This window comes from Harmonia axyridis, chromosome 7, assembly GCF_914767665.1.
Source record: "Harmonia axyridis chromosome 7, icHarAxyr1.1, whole genome shotgun sequence".
In the NCBI taxonomy this organism is placed as follows: Eukaryota; Metazoa; Arthropoda; class Insecta; order Coleoptera; family Coccinellidae; genus Harmonia; species Harmonia axyridis.
This window is the reverse complement of record NC_059507.1, coordinates 31616159-31635028: the sequence shown is the minus strand read 5'-3', so window position 1 is coordinate 31635028 and position 18870 is coordinate 31616159. Positions and strand designations below refer to the sequence as shown.

Here is an 18870-nt window from a genome sequence, read left to right as displayed (position 1 = left end):
TTAATAAAATATTTTAAATCAGAACCTACAACCTCTGAAAGTTTATTGGTTATTCATTAACCCATATAATTACCTTTCCTTAATCTTACCTATCATCCCACGATAGATTTTGTGATAATTTGTGATATAACTTACCTTAAAGTAAACACAAATCTTTTTTCAGGATATATAGGCTGTTTATGTAAATAACACCAATTTTTAGTTCAATCTTATTCAAAAATTTTGAATGTTTCCCGGCTCATTCATTTTTCAATTTCAAAAAATGTGATGATATTCACTATATCTAAATCTCAAACGATTTATTGGATGAATTTCGACTTTTGTTTTTGCCAATTTAAAAACTACTGAATCTAGGGCAATCATATCATCAGATGATGACGATGACATCTTTCACGCTCAATGTTTCGAACAGAACTACCAGTTTCAGCCAGCAATTACTCTTTCCTCCATAGTAGCGAGAAAACAGAACCATTTATTGAGGAATCCAAGGAAAGTAACATGGGCCATCCTCTACAGAAGGAAACATAAGAAGAGTCAAGAGGAGGAAACTACCAAAAAACGTACCAGGAGGACTCAAAAATTCCAAAGGGCTATTGTAGGAGCTCCTCTAAATGGCATTATGGCTAAGAGAAATCAAGGGCCTGAAGTGAGGAAAGCTCAGGGAGAACAAGCCATCGGGGCTGTCAAAGAGCAGAAGAAGAGCCAAAAGGCTACCAAGAGGGCTGCCGCTCCACCTAAACCCAAAGCTGCACCTAAACAGAAAGCAGCCAAAAATGTAGAAAAGGCTGCACCACGTGTAGGAGGAAAAAATTATTTTAAGATCCTTAATAAATCATCAACTTACTGGTACTCATTTCCAGCTGCTCGGAATCGGACTGGTTGCCTTCTGGCCCGAGTAGACCTTCTCCAACCTGAAGAATAAAGAAAAATATTTCAGAATTGAAAACTAATTTGAATGTGAAAAATTGTTATTGTTTGTCTTCTTTATGAATCGATTATGTTACACACAAAGGAAAAGCGATAACATAAAATCCGGATCTTTAAGAAGCTTGTGGAAAATCATCGGCCGGCCGTACAGAATTGATATTGATCACGTATTCTTCATCAGTGAATCGAACCAAGTCGATTTAAAATCCCGCCTGGTATATTTTATGATTTTTTTCATCTTAAAAATGGGCCATGTTGTTCTGAATTTTTGTAATGGGTGTTTTTTTTCGAGGTATATAACTTTAAGTTGGCATTACTGTTCAAGATGGCGACCGATTTAACAGCTGTCAAGTGACTTATTCTCAGTTTGATTTGACAATTCATCGTGAATAGACTCACGCCTGAACAACGCTTGCAAATAGTGCAATTTCATTTCGAAAATAATGGTTCTGTGCGGAATACGTATCGCGCACTACGTCCATTTTATTTTGTTTAGCGATGAAGCGCACTTCTGATTGAATGGCTACGTCAACAAACAAAACTGCCGCATTTGGAGTGAAGCTAATCCTCAAGTGTATGTCGAAACACCGTTACATCCAGAAAAACTGACTGGTGCGCTTTATGGGCTGGTGGAATCATTGGTCCGTACTTCAAAAACGATGATGGCCAGAACGTTACAGTCAATGGTGATCGGTATAGAGCCATGATTACTAACTTTTTCATTCCTGATTTGAACAACCATGATGTCCAGGAGCTGTGGTTCCAACAAGACGGCACAACATGTCACACAGCTCGTGCCACAATCGGTTTATTGAAAGACGTTTCACGTTTTGGACCTGTGAATTGGCCTACAAGATCTTGTGATTTAACACCGCTAGACTACTTTCTGTGGGGCTATGTAAAGTCATTGGTCTATGCGGATAAGCCACAAATATTGTGTATATATTTGGAAGACAACATTCGCCGTGTTATTGCCGATATACGACCACAAATGTCGGAAAAAGTAATCGAAAATTGGACGTCCAGATTGGACTACATCCGAGCCAGCCGTGGCGGTCATATGCCAGAAATCATATTTAAAATGTAATGCCACAAGATTATCTTGCGGATAAATAAAATTCATGTCAATCGAATAATCCATCGTTGTTTAATTGCAATTTAAAGTTCTATAGCTCAAAAAAAAACACCCTTTATATAGTTAAATTTTTTCTGTCATTGGCTAAAAGCTTTGTGTTATCTACTATCTATATACAATTATTCGCCGAGCAGGGCCGGCGTTAGGGGTGAAACAGTGAAACTCCTTCCTCAAGTTCTTGCATCAGTCCGAATAATTTCCAAAATAATTAAAAAAAAACTGCAAAGAAGAGAAAATTTCCATAGTTCCAATTTTGTAAATTATTTCTACTGTAAATATCGTATGCGTTAACTCGATTCACATTTTCGAAGTAGAATAATGTATCAATATCTTACATCTTTAATTTGAAAACTATTATCACAGTGTTTCAAATGTTCAAGAGTTATTCGAGATTTAATGAATTTATACTATACCTAGAGTAAATTTCTTCGCTGATTTCAATGAAATTTGTTATCCTATTCGGATTGTAGGTAGTCCCAGACGAATTTCATATTTTCGAAATATCGAAAATCTTAAAATTCATGAAATAATCCACCTATAAATTGCAATAATTCAAAGTTGAAAACCCTCGACCTCTCTCGGAATTTATTGATTTATTGTACATCTCTATTTCTTGAATGAAATCATCCCCAAAATATTCAGATATAATTTCCATTTTGGCATTTGAATCAGATTCATTGCAGAAATCGAGGTATTCCAACATTTTAAACTAATTGAATCAAAACAACTTCCCTTTTTTTTATCTAGGTGCACATAAAATTCCCACCCAGATGTGAGACCTACTTCAGGTCATAAACAGAAATGAGTGTTTTACAACAACCCTAGGGCTTCAATACAAAGAATACCGAAACCGATCCCACCGATGTCTCAATATGCGACTGTGAATCTGAGGTATTTAATACCCAAATGCAGTATCTAGCAATGTCTGGCATAGGCTCACAATATGCGCCCGGGCGCATATTGAATGCCAAATATTTTGAGCGGAACACATGTTTGTAATCCTTATCAGTTCTCGAAGCAATACTGAAACTTTGCATGTCCAACCGCTGTTTGTAGGTATCTTGTGATGTGATAGGTGATCAGCTGTTTTATTAATATCTTTTAGACACATAATATAGAAAGAAGTTGAATTTTTTATGTCTACGATATACTATGTGTAGTTTGATATTTTTGACATATGTATATGTATCTGTTCTGTTTTGCTGTTTAATTGTATTCAAGAACCTTGGAAACACTTGATATAATATTATACATATATTAGAGTATTTCAATCCTCTCCATTCACTAGAATTTTACTTTTTTACGCACGATTGCAAGCTTCGTCATCGGAAGCAGGTACTGTTTTTTTTTAAGAAGGGTGGGGGTGGTTATGAGGAAATTCATGTTGCTATTGATGGTTTTTAACCAAGGACGCCTAAAAATTCTTAGCTTCAGGCGCTAAATTACAAATGTCACCACTAGACATAGTAAACGTAAGTACCTAACTTACCTTCTGTGGCAGTGGGCGATTGCGTTGGTCTAGGTATCGATACATCAACTTTTTTTTAAAGCCGGGCGCCTCCATTGGCCGATGTATCATCACATCAGCCATTTTGGTAACTCCGCACTCGAGAATGATAGTATTGGGTAAATTTTGACTTGTCTCAGGATCTAGAAAAAAAAAATTTGTTTAAAATCTGGACCATCAATTAAATTTGTAACCATCATAAAGAATATTTTAATAATAATAATAATAATAATAATATAATATATAATAATATAGTTTATTCTCAGAAAAAAAAACAAAATTTCTCAAAATGACATCAATTCCCAAAATCTACATACTATGAAAATAAACATCACACAATCACAGAAGTAGCGTTGCTACTTGTAAGTGATGTTCTTTCACTTCTACATATCAACGAGGTCACAACAATGCTGATCAAAAATAACAATAAAAAAAGAACGAAAAACAATTTTAAAAAATTCAGACTCATAACAGAATCACAATATCCTATCATCAATATATCTCTTCTAATTTTTGAGTACAAGTTATTTGTTGTTTATCAAGTCGTAGATAATATTTGTGTCTGAACATTGAAGCCATTTCCTCACTTTTCTCTTGAAATTAGGGTGGCGTACGGAAGATTTATATTCTCCAGGAAGCAAGTTGAACAACTTAGGAGCTATATACTATATATAATATATACTATATATAGTGTATATAAAGTGTTTATTTATGAAATAAACTTTATTATTATTATAAGAGGATATTCAAGAACAGCGATAAATATACGCAGAAACGATTATACTCCTGATTATAGTCCTGGAGTTGTCAGTCTACTCGTGTTGCACCTTTAATCTGCCGTCTGTTGAGAATTCGTGGAAATTACGTCAAGACTTTCAAACTTGTACTTTTTTTTTTTTTTTAGTTCTCACACAAGGTTTAATCCTCCGGGAGCTCACCTTCGAGAAAATTTGATTTCTGTTTGTTTCATGTCACGATTTTCTTTTTTTTCTTTCAATATTTTCTTACATTGTAAAATGACTGTATTTTGTTTTGAATGTAGACTAATCATGAAATAAACATTATTACTATTATTACTATTACTATTACTTAGGGTGGGGGCAAAACCATACTGAATAGATCTCCATCTGGGGAATACATATCTAGCCAAAAAAAATGTGGTTTGTAACTCACGTTATTCATATAATTTTTTGAATATCCACTTGAATTTTGCATGAGTTAATTCAAAAGACGTTCGAAGTCCTCTATGATAAAGAACAGACGTCTGTCAGGTGTTTACGAAAACAAATAGGTATATAATTTTTATCTTGTTCATCTTATATACTGGTGAAATATTTTGAATGGTTAGGTGCCTCTCAATCAGAGCTTTCGCTAACCAAACTGCCGCCCAACACTGAGAGAAGTATTTATTTGATATTATCGAGAATGTATAATAAACAATCAATCATTTAGTGGTCATATGGATAAATTGATATTTATTTAATGGCAATAAAGAATTTATTTAAATTTTCACCAATAATCATCATTAAAGATCACACTATATTCATTTACGAATACTTTTATTCAATAATGCTGCATATATATTTATTTGATTGAAAAACTAGCTAATATTTTAGAGTTCATATTGAGGGTATCCGGGTTTGAACCGTAGTCATCTTGATTGCATCTATTCACTCTAACCACTCTTCTGCCAACAACACTCATAACTAATCAGGTACAAACGATCTAAACCCAAAATTCAGTACAGATGTGCTAAGCGGCGTTCGATAAGCCCATAGTAACACAGATTTTATGTTCAAAAAGGAAATTCAAATCAGAGGAAAAGTTCAAGGACAGATCCTTCAAGGAGATGCGTTTCTCTTTGAGGGATGCGTCCTTAAACTTTTCCACAGATTGGATCGCTAGAATTTTGTTAGTTTGTTAATTATTCATAAGTCCTATATTCTGAGTGAATAAAATATTGAATTCTTGTAAGAGTTCATTCATAAATAACAAATGTTCATTAACTACCAGTTGAAAATTTGTTGATACTGAATTTATGTTATTTGTGGAGATAACGTAAGTTCATATGAATTATTTATCAACGAAATATATTAAATATTATCAAATACCTTGTAAACAAATATTTTATTCTCTATTAATAAAATTTTTTGAATGCTTAATTTAACTATTGATGAATATATCAAATATAAATCTGCTGTAATATTTGTGAATAAATAATCTCCAAATAAGTTCTTTATTAATAAAAATATATGGATTTCTCTCAGTGCAGATGGTAGTTGCTGAATCATATTATCACATTAGTGCTTTAAAATGTTTATGTTACTTACCAACTTCGGCTATTGTGGAGAGGTCGGGCACCCTCGACTTCCACAATAGCTTCCATCGAGACAAGTCAATCGCCTTCTCGTCCTTTTCTATAAAAAAAAAAATAGCGTATTAAGGAAACATTCTGAAATGAATAATTCATTTACATTAGCACATTACCAAGAATAGGTCATTCCATAAACACTCAAAGGAATCGAAATTCTTCATTTCGCTAAATGAGAACAACTGTTCAATAAAATCACGCGAAGTTGCATTGCTCCATTTTGACGATTGTATTTGAAAAGATTCAACAGAGAACTTGTTCTATATTTTGTAATGCAAAGAAATTTCATTAATCTTCATTTAAAAATTAACGAAAAAATACACCAAACCTTTACGGAACCCCTTGTTGGATTTTTCATATTAACGAATTCAACAGTGGCATTCAAAACCTGAGCACTTTAAAAAAAGAATATTCAAAAAAAATATTGGTCATTCGTTTCCAATGTCCTTTGATTTCTCAGCAATTCTTGATTTTGATTTTCCCATGTCGAATTGTAAACTGTTTTATTCAAAAGTAAGAAATTTGTATAGATTCGCCTGCAACAATTTTCCTTCTTCTAAAGAAGTTTTCCAAAACATAGCTAACTCATAAATTTGATTAGTTTCGAGATCATGCTACTCACACTGAAAGTTATACATGGAACATGATAAAGAATAAACACTGAGAGAAATCCATATTTTTTCATTAATAAAGCACTTATTTGGAGGTTATTTATTCACAACTATTACAGGAGATTTATATTTAATATATTTATTAATAGTTGAATTATGCATTCAAAAAAGTTCATTAATAGAAAATAAAATATTTATTTTCAAGGTATTTGATAATATTTAATAATTTTTGGTTATAAATAATTTATATGAACTTAGTTAACGAACATTTGCTTTCTATAAACTCAGGAATTCAATAATTTATTCACTCAGAATATAGGATTCATTGATAATTAACAAACTAACAAAATTCTAGCGATCCAATCTGTGGAAAAGTTTAAGGACACATCCCTCAAAGAGAAGCGCATCTCCTTGAAGGATCTGTCCTTGAACTTTTCCTTTGATTTGAATTTCCTTTTTAAACATAAAATCTGTGTTACTATGGACTTATTGAACGCCGCTTAACTTCATCTGTACTGAATTTTGGGTTAGGTTCGTTTGTACGTGCTTAGTTATTAGTGATGTTGGAAGAACAGTGGTTAGAGGGAACAGATGCGACCAAGATGACTAGGGTTCAAACCCGGATACCCTCAATATGACCTCTAAAAATTACCTAGTTTTTCAATCGAATAAGCAGCTTTATTGAATAAAAGTATTCGTAAATGAATATAGTGTGATCTTTAATGATTATTATTGGTGAAAATTTAAATAAATTGGAAGAACAGTGGTTAGAGGGGACAGATGACTAGGGTTCAAACCCGGATACCCTCAATATGACCTCTAAAAATTACCTAATTTGAAAAACGGTTCTTCTCAGACCCTAACATTCTGTTAATAGAAATAACCAAAATAATTATCTAAGGAATACGTTAACCATTACTGAATTGAAATATTTTTTTTTATTCAACATGCATGGATACATATAACATAAAATAAGGTTTATTAATTATTACTGAATGATATATTAACCTCAACGATATTTATTTCCTTCAAATGGATATTTCTTCAGCATTATTTTTATCAGTTATGCGTGAATAAATGAAATGTAATAATAAATGATGATTATTGGTAGGACTTCAAATGAATTATTTATTTCCATGAAACTAATATTTGTTTGTCCATATATCCAATACATGATTTATTAACTATAATGCATTTTCGATTATATCAAATAAACACTTCTCTCAGTGTAATAGAAAAATTTCACGTCATCCAACTCAAATTAATCCACAGAAAATACTCAACCTACTGACCTACCTTTGTGAGTGAAAATTTTAACGCAGTGACTAATGGAATCCGCAAAATGCCGACAAGCAGATTCTTTGCAATAAAGGGATAATAAGATATAATATGGTATTATTTGTATACTTTAGGGACCCAAAATTTTAGAGAACCATCAGGACATTGTGACGAACTGAGCGTAGGAAAAAAAATATGATGATTTGAATATTCGCGTAAGTTCATTGTTTTGAAATTGGAGTAAATTCAATTTTTTTATCGACCAATTCTTGAAAAAATAATTCGACATGGGTAGTACTGATACTTACTCTTTGTTATTGGTGACTCCATATTGTAAAGGACTGGCGGTCCCATAGATCGTGTTCTCCGAACTGGAAAATAAAAATGATAATGCTCTAATGAAATGAGTCCAGTCGGCGGCTTGTGCGTGCTTGTTCAAATAAGTTTTCAAACCATTTTTTAGCGAAATATCGCATTAATTAAATTCCCTAAAATTGTGGATACCATCTATAATTTTAGGTAAAGTAAAATATAAATATTTGCTCCGATTTTATCCTAGTTTTCAAAATAAGTATATGTGCCTTCAAGTTTATAATTCAACAAACATAACAGAAAACTTAGTTGATATTCTCAATTAACTTTAAATTTGATATAGCAAAAAATTTTTCATCCCTTTTTTCATATGGAGCGGTGTTTTTATGTGAAAAATAAAACATCTCAAATCATATTTTTCATTTATTTAATGAATTATTGATTATAATATAGATGTGGATAATATATTGAAGTTTAAATGTTTTTGTTCTCATATCAACGGCACCCTAAATAAAAAGGGCAATGTAGTTTCTACCCAAAATCAACCACTTAAAAAATTCCAGTGAAATTTGGTAAATAGATTCTGAGGAGTTTGTTCTCAAATACTGAGCAAACAAAACTTAATGGGGGTAAACCGAGATGTTCCGAGTGTTCAGACCCTGAAACTACCCTCATAATTTCAAGTCTCCAAACTCTCTGACTCCTTCCGTTCGACCTCTTTATGATTGCCTATACAATCATTCGTTTGAGACTCGCTGCTGAAAATTTCTACGTGAATAACATCAAACATTCAGCCAAAATGATATCCCGATATCTACTTTGAACAAGCGCGCACATTACTACGTAGCCCATAAAATCATCAAGAATTAGCTTCCACACAGAAAAAAACGCTAATGATAATAATTGTTGATTTTACGGACTTCGAAGATATCAAAAAACAGTAGGAATATACCTTTGGCGGGTGGTGTCGCTGTTGAACTATCTGCAGGCTCAGACCGCCTTCTCTTTCCTGGGATCAGAAATAGAGTATTAACAGAGAGAAATTTCAAAGGAAAAAAATAACCTTATAATAATATAGGGGCAAGGTGTACGAGTTGATGCCTTCAGGTAAGATGATTCCTTTCATTTACGAGCTCTTGAGCGGAGCTATCTAGTTGAATTCTATGTCGTTACGTACACTGAGAGAAATCCATATTTTTTTATTGATAAAGCACTTATTTGAAGGGGGATCATCTTGGGCACCTTACCCCCAATCCTAATAATAATAATAACCTAACCGTCATATTTAAAATACTTTATTTCTTCAGTTTCACTCAGGCATGTTGAAATTTTAGAGCCAGTTACATAATCCATCCGAAAAGGCTGCCCTTGGTGCCCTTTCATAAGAAAGTCGCCTTCAAATGGAGCTTGAAAGTGGCTACTGTTTCATGAATAAATTACAACCGTTCTTTCGAGAAAGCTTTCGTTTATTCGTGAATGTTAAATTTCTTGGGGTTGGCTACTCTGAGAACTAGTCATTAATTGCCTGCATTCGGTAATATTTCAGAGAAATTGAAATTTTGTTAAATTTAAATTGAAATTGAATTTAGATTTTGTGTATAAAGCGAAAATAAATAAAGGTCCTCAATTTCAAATATGATAATTTTAATGAAATAAGATTAAGTGGTAGAGAAAAAAGTGTGATGGAAATGACACAACAGAATGAGGTTATGTTTTGCATAAAGAAGATTTTTCACGGAAGACGAGACTTTACTTTCGTTTATGAAACTGGCCCTGAGTTCGGCAATTTACTTTTAGTACGAGGTATATTTTTTCGGAAATAGCGATCAACATCTTCAGAAATTTGAAATTTTTTTTATGAATAACGATTTTCGATTACAATCTTAGGGTACAAACACAGTGGAAGCCGGTACTGACCGACGCTAGCAAGCTTTATAAATTATTCTATATAATAATGAATTATCGATAACACAGTGCAAGCCGGTTGAAACTTGTCTGCGCTGACAATCCGCACCGGCTGACTTGTCGGTATTGCAATTCAGTTCTTTCAAGCCGATTGACCAGCGCCGACTGTGTTGTGTTCAAATTCTCCGGGCCAGAATACTCTTCCAGAAATCAATTCTTCGGTATTAAATTTATCAATAACAGATTATATAGATTTATAAGCTATGTGATGATTCATTAATAAAATATTTTAAATCAGAACCTACAACCTCTGAAAGTTTATTGGTTATTCATTAACCCATATAATTACCTTTCCTTAATCTTACCTATCATCCTACGATAAATTTTGTGATAATTTGTAATATAACTTAGCTTAGTGTATTGAAAAAACCTATCGTCATCATTTTTCAATTTCAAAACATGTGATGATATTCACTATATCTAAATCTCAAACGATTTATTGGATGAATTTCGACTTTTGTTTTTGCCAGTTTAAAAACTACTGAATCTAGGGCAATCATATCATCAGATGATGACGATGACATCTTTCACGCTCAATGTTTCGAACAGAACTACCAGTTTCAGCCAGCAATTACTCTTTCCTCCATAGTAGCGAGAAAACAGAACCTTTCGGTGCCGGTCGCCGGTAAAAGGTATACCAGCTTTCACTCTGTAGCTGCACTTATTGCCTTTAAAATCATTTCCTTGACAATCGATTCGTTAATCGTAGTGGCATGGTAAGTTGGTTTTAAGCGTGAATTGACATATTATCCTAAGTGAACCTTTATAAAAAACGAAAAGAAATGAATTAAAACAGCCTAAAACGGAAAAATAAATATTTCGGACCGAAAACAGTTCGGGAATGTGACGGATCAGACCAGAATTTGCCCTGTGAAAGTAGAGGAATTCTTGAAAAATTTCAGAAAAAATGTATTTTGTGTTTCTTCGATCTATTGCCGCTGCTTTGTTTGGCATAGTGGTTACAGTATATAATTTTTCCAGTAGTGATTATATTTTCTGAGTAATTTTTCTATATCAATATCATTCATTAAAGAGGAATTCTCATTATTGATAGAAGCATTGTATCATTTACATTTAACATTCAAACATAAAACTTACTTCTTGCAGTGGTGGCCTCGGGGACGACCTCGGGGACGACCTCGGGGACGACCTCGGGGACGACCTCGGGGACTGAAGGAGTTGGTACTGAAATAAAAATATATGAGTATATAATTTTTCTAGCAGTGAAGATATTTTATGAGTAATTTTTCTATATCAATATCATTCAATGAAGAGGAATTCTCATTATTGGTAGAAACATTGTATTATTGATTATATTTTTCGTTCATTTTGCTTGAATTTGTGGGAAAAGTGACAAAATTAAATTTTCACGGAGATGTTCCATTTTCAATAAACATTTGAATATCGTTTTTTCTGAATTAGGTTATCACCTGTATTCAACCTTTTCGAGATCCTCATAGAATAGGCATCTTTTCAACTTAATATGCAGTAAATGTCCAGTGCTTTTTTGTACACCACCTCAGATCGAATTCGTTACAAAAAAACACTTTCTCCAAAACGAGAGTTAAAAAATTTCATATCTATACAAAAAGAAGATGTATGCAAGGAAATATAGTAATTATACAGAAAAAAACACTAATCGGAGCAATCAATGCAGTTCGAAATGAAAACATTTCAATACAGACAGCTTCCGAAGTGTACAACATTCCCAGAAGAACTCTTTGGAATAAAATTAACAAAAGATATATGGGTGAACCCGAATGGAAACCTCGAACGATAATTAAAAATGCAAACTGAGTTTCATACTGTCATCCTTACCTGTTGTAACATTTTCGTCTGATTCCAGTGGCTCTTCCGGCACTTCACCATTACCTTCAGGCATAGCTGAAAATAATTCTACAATTACAAAGATTATTGAGAAAATAATAAAAAAAAGATTGATTGGATTTTTCAGATTGTCTCAAGAACAGTATGGTTTTCGAGTGAAATAATTCAACGCTGGGACCAGTGGCTGACCTGGTAGAAAATATAATAAAAAACAGACGATGGTTATTATGTTGCTACAATATTCACAGATCTTAAGAAAGTATTCGATACAATAGATCATCACATTCAGATTCACACAGTAATAGAAACGACAAGAAGCTCAGAGGAAAGGGTATTGAAGGGAGTACCGCAGGGATCAGTGATTGGTCCATTGTTGTATCTCTGTACTATATGTTTGCTGACGAAACAGCGTTGCTCTACGAGGGTAGGGATTTAGACACTTAGACAGCAATGACAGCATTACCTTGTTTTGAACCAGCTCGATTTTCCAGTATGTACATTTTCATGACTCCCCACAAATAAGGCAACTTGTTCGAGACATGTTCCAGGTTGAATTCCAAAAATTGACCAAGACAATTGAGAGCTCCATCAACTGGAATCTTTTTCATATAATCGAGGGCTCTTTCCTCGAGATCGACATGAGCTAATTTTCCAGTTTTGTAAATCTCATCAAGCTTAGCCGCCACTTTTTCATCAAGACCATAGTCAATTAGTTTCTGGTAATCTTCGGTCTTTGGGGCAGCAAGACCTTGTTTTGAACCAGCTCGATTTTCCAGTATGTACATTTTCATGACTCCCCACAAATAAGGCAACTTGTTCGAGACATGTTCCAGGTTGAATTCCAAAAATTGACCAAGACAATTGAGAGCTCCATCAACTGGAATCTTTTTCATATAATCGAGGGCTCTCTCCTCGAGATCGACATGAGCTAATTTTCCAGTTTTGTAAATCTCATCAAGCTTAGCCGCCACTTTTTCATCAAGACCATAGTCAATTAGTTTCTGGTAATCTTCGGTCTTTTCGTCTGATTCGATTATCATTGGCTCTTCCGGCACTTCACCATTACCTTCAGCCATAACTGAAAATAATTCTACAATTACAAAGATTATTGAGAAAATAATAAAAAAAAGATTGATTGGATTTTTCAGATTGTCTCAAGAACAGTATGGTTTTCGAGTGAAATAATTCAACGCTGGGACCAGTGGCTGACCTGGTAGAAAATATAATAAAAAAAAACAGACGATGGTTATTATGTTGCTACAATATTCATAGATCTTAAGAAAGTATTCGATACAATAGATCATCACATTCAGATTCACACATTAATAGAAACGACAAGAAGCTCAGAGGAAAGGGTATTGAAGGGAGTACCGCAGGGATCAGTGATTGGTCCATTGTTGTATCTCTGTACTATATGTTTTCTGACGAAACAGCGTTGCTCTACGAGGGTAGGGATTTAGACACTTTTCAGCAGAGAGTTGAAATTGACCTTAGAAAGTTTCAGAAATGGCTAACTGAAAACAGACTTATCTTGAATGTGGAAAAAACGGTTGTTCTCCTTTTCAAACAGAAAAATTAACCCTCAAAGCCGCTGAATATCAAAATAAATGGAATCAAAATCAATCAAAAAAATTTGCACACCCACCTCGGATTGAATATTGACACAAAACTGGAATGGACCGAACATATAGAATATTTGTCACGTAAACTTACACCTCTTATTGGAACAATGAGAGCAGTTAGTCCCTATCTTAGTAAGCAAGCAAAAAAGACTTTATATTACTCGAATATTCATTCTGTGCTGGCATACTTGATTGGTGTGTGGTCAAATAAATCAGTCAGCAATTTACAGAGGGTACAAATATTGCAAAATCGAGCTTTGAAGGCTATATACAATCTACCATATGATACTCCAACAACTGGAAAATCATGTTGCTATTGATGCTTTTTAACCAAGGACGCCCAAAAATTCTTTGCTTCAGGCACTAAATTACAAATGTCACAACTAGACATAGTAGATACCTAAACGTTAGTACCTAACTTACCTTTTGTGGGAGTTGGTCTAGGTATCGACAAATTGGCCACTTCGTCCAAGCCGGCCCAGTCCATTGGCCTATGTATTATTACATCGGCCAATATGTGCACACCACAATTGAGCACGACTGGTTTACATTGACTTGTCTCTGGATCTAGAAAAAAAAAAATTGTTCAAAATCTGGACCATCAATTAAATTTGTAACCATCATAAAGAATATTTATAAGAGGATATTCAAGAACAGCGATGAATATAGGCAGAAACGATTATACTTAAGGTGGGGGCAAACCATACTGAATAGATCGCCATCTGGGAAATACATATCTAGCCAGAAAAAATGTGGTTTGTAATTCACATTATTCATATATTTTTTTGAATATCCACTCGAATTTTGCATGAGTTAATTCAAAGGTCCTCTATGATAAAGAACAGACGTCTGTCAGGTGCGCAGTGTTTACGAAAACAAATAGGTATATAATTTTTATCTCGTTCATCTTATATACTGGTGAAATATTTTGAATGGGTGCCTCTCAATCAGAACTTTCGCTAACCAAATTGCCGCCCAACACTGAGAGAAGTATTTATTTGATATTCTCGAAAATGCATAATGAACAATTAATCATTAATTGGTCATATGGATAAATTAATATTTATTTAATGGAAATAAAGAATTTATTTAAATTTTCACCAATAATAATCATTAAAGATCACACTATATTCATTTACGAATACTTTTATTCAATAAAGCTGCTTATTCGATTGAAAAACTAGGTAATTTTTAGAGTTCATATTGAGGGTTTTCGGGTTTGAACCCTAGTCATCTTGATTGCATCTATTCACTCTAACCAGTCTAACCACTCTTCTGCCAACAACACTAATAACTAAGCAGGTACAAACGATGTAAACCCAAAATTCAGTACAGATGTGCTAAGCGGCGTTCAATAAGCCCATAGAAACACAGATTTTATGTTTAAAAAGGAAATTGAAATCAAAGGAAAAGTTCAAGAACAGATCCTTCGAAGAGATGCGCTTCTCTTTGAGGGATGTGTCCTTAAACTTTTCCACAGATTGGATCGCTAGAATTATGTTAGTTTGTTAATTATTAATAAATCCTATATTCTGAGTGAATAAATTATTGAATTCTTGCAAGAGTTTATTCATTACTGTGCACAGTTTATATTTTTATAAAACTCTACAGTAGTATAGAGTTTATTGAATGTATTTTCATGAATAAACCATTAATATTATTATTATTATAAATAGAAAATGTTCATTAACTACCAGTTGAAAATTTGTTGACACTGAATTTATGTTATTTGTGGAGATAACGTAAGTTCATATAAATTATTTATCACCGAAATATATTAAATATTATCAAATACCTTGTGAACAAATATTTTGTTCTCTATCAATAAACTCCTTTGAATACTTAATTCAACTATTGATTAATATATCAAATGGAATAAATAACCTCCAAATAAGTGCTTTATTAATAAAAATATATGGATTTCTCTCAGTGCAGATGATAGTTGCTGAATCATATTATCACATTAGTGATTTAAAATGTGGCTTAGAGTTATTTTACCAGTTTATGTTACTAACCAACTTCGGCTATTGTGGAGAGGTCGGATAACCTCGACTTCCATAATAGCTTCCATCGAGAAAAGTCAATCGCTTTCTCATCCTTTTCTATAAAAAAGAATAAATAGCGTATTAAGGAAACATTCTGAAATGAATATTTGATTTACATTAGCACATTACCAAGAATAGGTCATTCCATAAACACTCAAAGGAATCGAAATTCTTCATTTCGCTAAATGAGAACAACTGTTCAATAAAATCACGCGAATTGCATTGCTCCATTTTGACGATTGTATTTGAAAAGATTCAACAGAGGACTTGTTTTATATTTTGTAATGCAAAGAAATTTCATTAATCTTCATTTAAAAATTAACGAAAAAAATACACCAAACTTTTACGGAACCCCTAGTCGGATTTTTCACATTTACGAATTCAACAGTGGCATTCAAGACCTGAGCACTTTAAAGAAAGAATATTCAAAAAAAAATATTGGTCGTTCGTTTCCAATGTCCTTTGATTTCTCAGACACTTCTTGATTTTGATTTTCCCATGTCGAATTGTAAACTGTTTTATTCAAAAGTAAGAAATTTTTATAGATTCGCCTGCAACAATTTTCCTTCTTCTAAAGAAGTTTTCCAAAACATAGCTAACTCATAAATTTGATTAGTTTCGAGATCATGCAACTCACATTAAAAGTTATACACGGAACATGATAAAGAATAAACACTGAGAGAAATCCATATTTTTTCATTAATAAAGCACTTATTTGGAGGTTATTTATTCACAACTATTACAGCAGATTTATATTTAATATATTCATTAATAGTTGAATTATGCATTCAAAAAAATTTATTAATAGAGAATAAAATATTTATTTACAAGGTATTTGATAATATTTAATAATTTTTGGTTATAAATAATTCATATGAACTTAGTTAACGAACATTTGCTATTTATAAACTCAAGAATTCAATAATTTATTCACTCAGAATATAGGATTCATCAATAATTAACAAACTAACATAATTCTAGCGATCCAATCTGTGGAAAAGTTTAAGGACACATCCCTCAAAAAAGAGAAGCGCATCTCCTTGAAGGATCTGTCCTTGAACTTTTCCTTTGATTTGAATTTCCTTTTTAAACATAAAATCTGTGTTACTATGGACTTATTGAACGCCGCTAACACGTCTGTACTGAATTTTGGGTTAGGTTCGTTTGTAGGTGCTTAGTTATTAGTGATGTTGGAAGAACAGTGGTTAGAGGGGACAGATGACTAGGGTTCAAACCCGAATACCCTCAATATGACCTCTAAAAAATTACCTAATTTGACAAACGGTTCTTCTCAGATCCTAACATTCTGTTAATAGAAATAACCAAAATAATTATCTAAGGAATACGTTAACCATTACTGAATTGAAATATTTTTTTTTATTCAACATGGATACATAAAAATAAGGTTTATTAATTATTACTCAATGATATATTAACCTCAACGATATTTCTTTCCTTCAAATGGATATTTCTTCAGCATTATTTTTTTAAGTTTCTGCGTAAATAAATGAAATGTAATAATAAATGATGATTATTGGTGGGACTTCAAATAAATTATTTATTTCCATGAAACTAATATTTGTTTTTCCATATATCCAATAAATGATTTATTAACTATAATGCATTTTCGATAATATCAAATAAACACTTCTCTCAGTGAAATAGAAAAATTTCGCGTCATCCAACTCAAATTAATCAACAGAAAATACTCAACCTACTGATCTACCTTTGTGAGTGAAAATTTCAACGCATCAGTGACTAATGGAATCCGCAAAATGCCGACAAGCAGATTCTTTGCAATAAAGGGATAATAAGATATAATATGGTATTATTCATATACTTTAGGGACCCAAAATATTAAAAAACCATCAGGACATTGTGACGAAATGAGCGTAGGAAAAAAAATTAGATGATTTGAATATTCGCGTAAGTTCATTGTTTTGAAATTGGAGTAAATTCAATTTTTTTATCGACCAATTCTTGAAAAAATAATTCGACATGGGTAGTACTGATACTTACTCTTTGGTATTGGTGACGAGACTGGTCCCATTCTGCGAACTGGAAAATAAAAATGATAATGCTCTAATGAAATGAGTCCAGTCGGCGGCTTGTGCGTGCTTGTTCAAATAAGTTTTCAAACCATTTTTTAGCGAAATTTCGCATTAATTAAATTCCCCAATATTATGGATACCATCTATAATTTCAGGTAAAATAAAATATAAATATTGGCTCCAAGTTTATCCTAGTTTTCAAAATAAGCATATGTGCCTTCAAGTTTATAATTCAACAAACATAACAGAAAACTTAGTTGAATTTCTCAATTAACTTCAAATTTGATATAGCGAAAAAATTTTCATCCCTTTTTTCATATGGAGCGGTGTTTTTATGTGAAAAATAAAACATCTCAAATCATATTTTTCATTCATTTAATGAATTATTGATTATAAATAATATAGATGTGGATAATATATTGAAGTTTAAATGTTTTTGTTCTCATATCAACGGCACCCTAAATAAAAAGGGCAATGTAGTTTCTACCCAAAATCAACCACTTACAAAATTCCAGTGAAATTTGGTAAATAGATTCTGAGGAGTTTGTTCTCAAATATTGAGCAAACAAAACTTAATGGGGGTAAACCGAGATGTTCCGAGTGTTCAGACCCTGAAACTACCCTCATAATTTCAAATCTCCAAACTCTCTGACTCCTTCCGTTCGACCTCTGTATGATTGACTACAATCATTCGTTTGAGACTCGCTGCTGAAAATTTCTACGTGAATAACATCAAACATTCAGCCAAAATGATATCCCGATATCTACTTTGAACAAGCGCGCACATTACTACGTAGCCCATAAAATCATCAAGAATTAGCTTCCATACAGAAAAAAACGCTAATGATAATAATTGTTGATTTTACGGACTTCGAAGATATCAAAAAACAGTAGGAATATACCTTTGGCGGGTGGTGTCGCTGTTGAACTATCTGCAGGCTCAGACCGCCTTCTCTTTCCTGGGATCAGAAATAGAGTATTAACAGAGATATTGAAATGTCAAAGGAGAATAATAACCTTATAATAATATAGGGACAAGGTGTACGAGTTGAAGCCTTCAGGTAAGATGATCCCTTTCATTTACGAGCTCTTGAGCGGAGCTACCCAGTTGAATTCTATGCCGTTAAGGCGGCCACTCACGAGGCACCAATGTTCGAGTTTTCGGATAATTTTACAGTCGGGCAGCTCAGGACACGACCGCACGACTGTAAATCAGAGA

At 33.0% G+C, this 18870-nt stretch overlaps 2 protein-coding genes across 2 annotated transcripts; one reads left to right on the top strand and one right to left on the bottom strand.

Moving 5' to 3' along the window:
• Positions 1-325: 325 nt before the first annotated feature.
• On the top strand, positions 326-922 carry LOC123685377 (60S ribosomal protein L24-like; the record flags this gene model as incomplete). Its single annotated transcript, XM_045625031.1, has 1 exon — positions 326-922. A coding segment is annotated over one exon (597 nt), but the record flags the coding sequence as incomplete, so codon positions are not given.
• Positions 923-3449: 2527 nt separating this feature from the next.
• Positions 3450-17650, bottom strand: LOC123685376. The gene is made up of 10 exons (XM_045625030.1): positions 17620-17650; positions 13979-14122; positions 12397-13011; positions 11925-11990; positions 11205-11291; positions 9094-9150; positions 8138-8200; positions 5900-5986; positions 3552-3712; positions 3450-3476 (listed from the first exon to the last, which is right to left on the bottom strand). The coding sequence occupies exons 1-10, from the start codon at positions 17648-17650 to the stop codon at positions 3450-3452; spliced, it is 1338 nt and encodes a 445-aa protein (XP_045480986.1).
• Between the last annotated feature and the right edge of the window lie 1220 nt (positions 17651-18870).

Bases quoted from the DNA above. Each gene is read 5' to 3' on its own strand.
- LOC123685376 (XM_045625030.1), bottom strand. From the start codon at position 17,650: ATGGGACCAGTCTCGTCACCAATACCAAAGA. The intron at 14,123-17,619 runs GTAAGTATCAGT...TTTTTTTTCTAG, and splicing joins CTCGTCACCAATACCAAAGA to ATCCAGAGACAAGTCAATGT. The intron at 5,987-8,137 runs GTAAGTATCAGT...TTTTTTTTATAG, and splicing joins GGAGTCACCAATAACAAAGA to AAAAGGACGAGAAGGCGATT.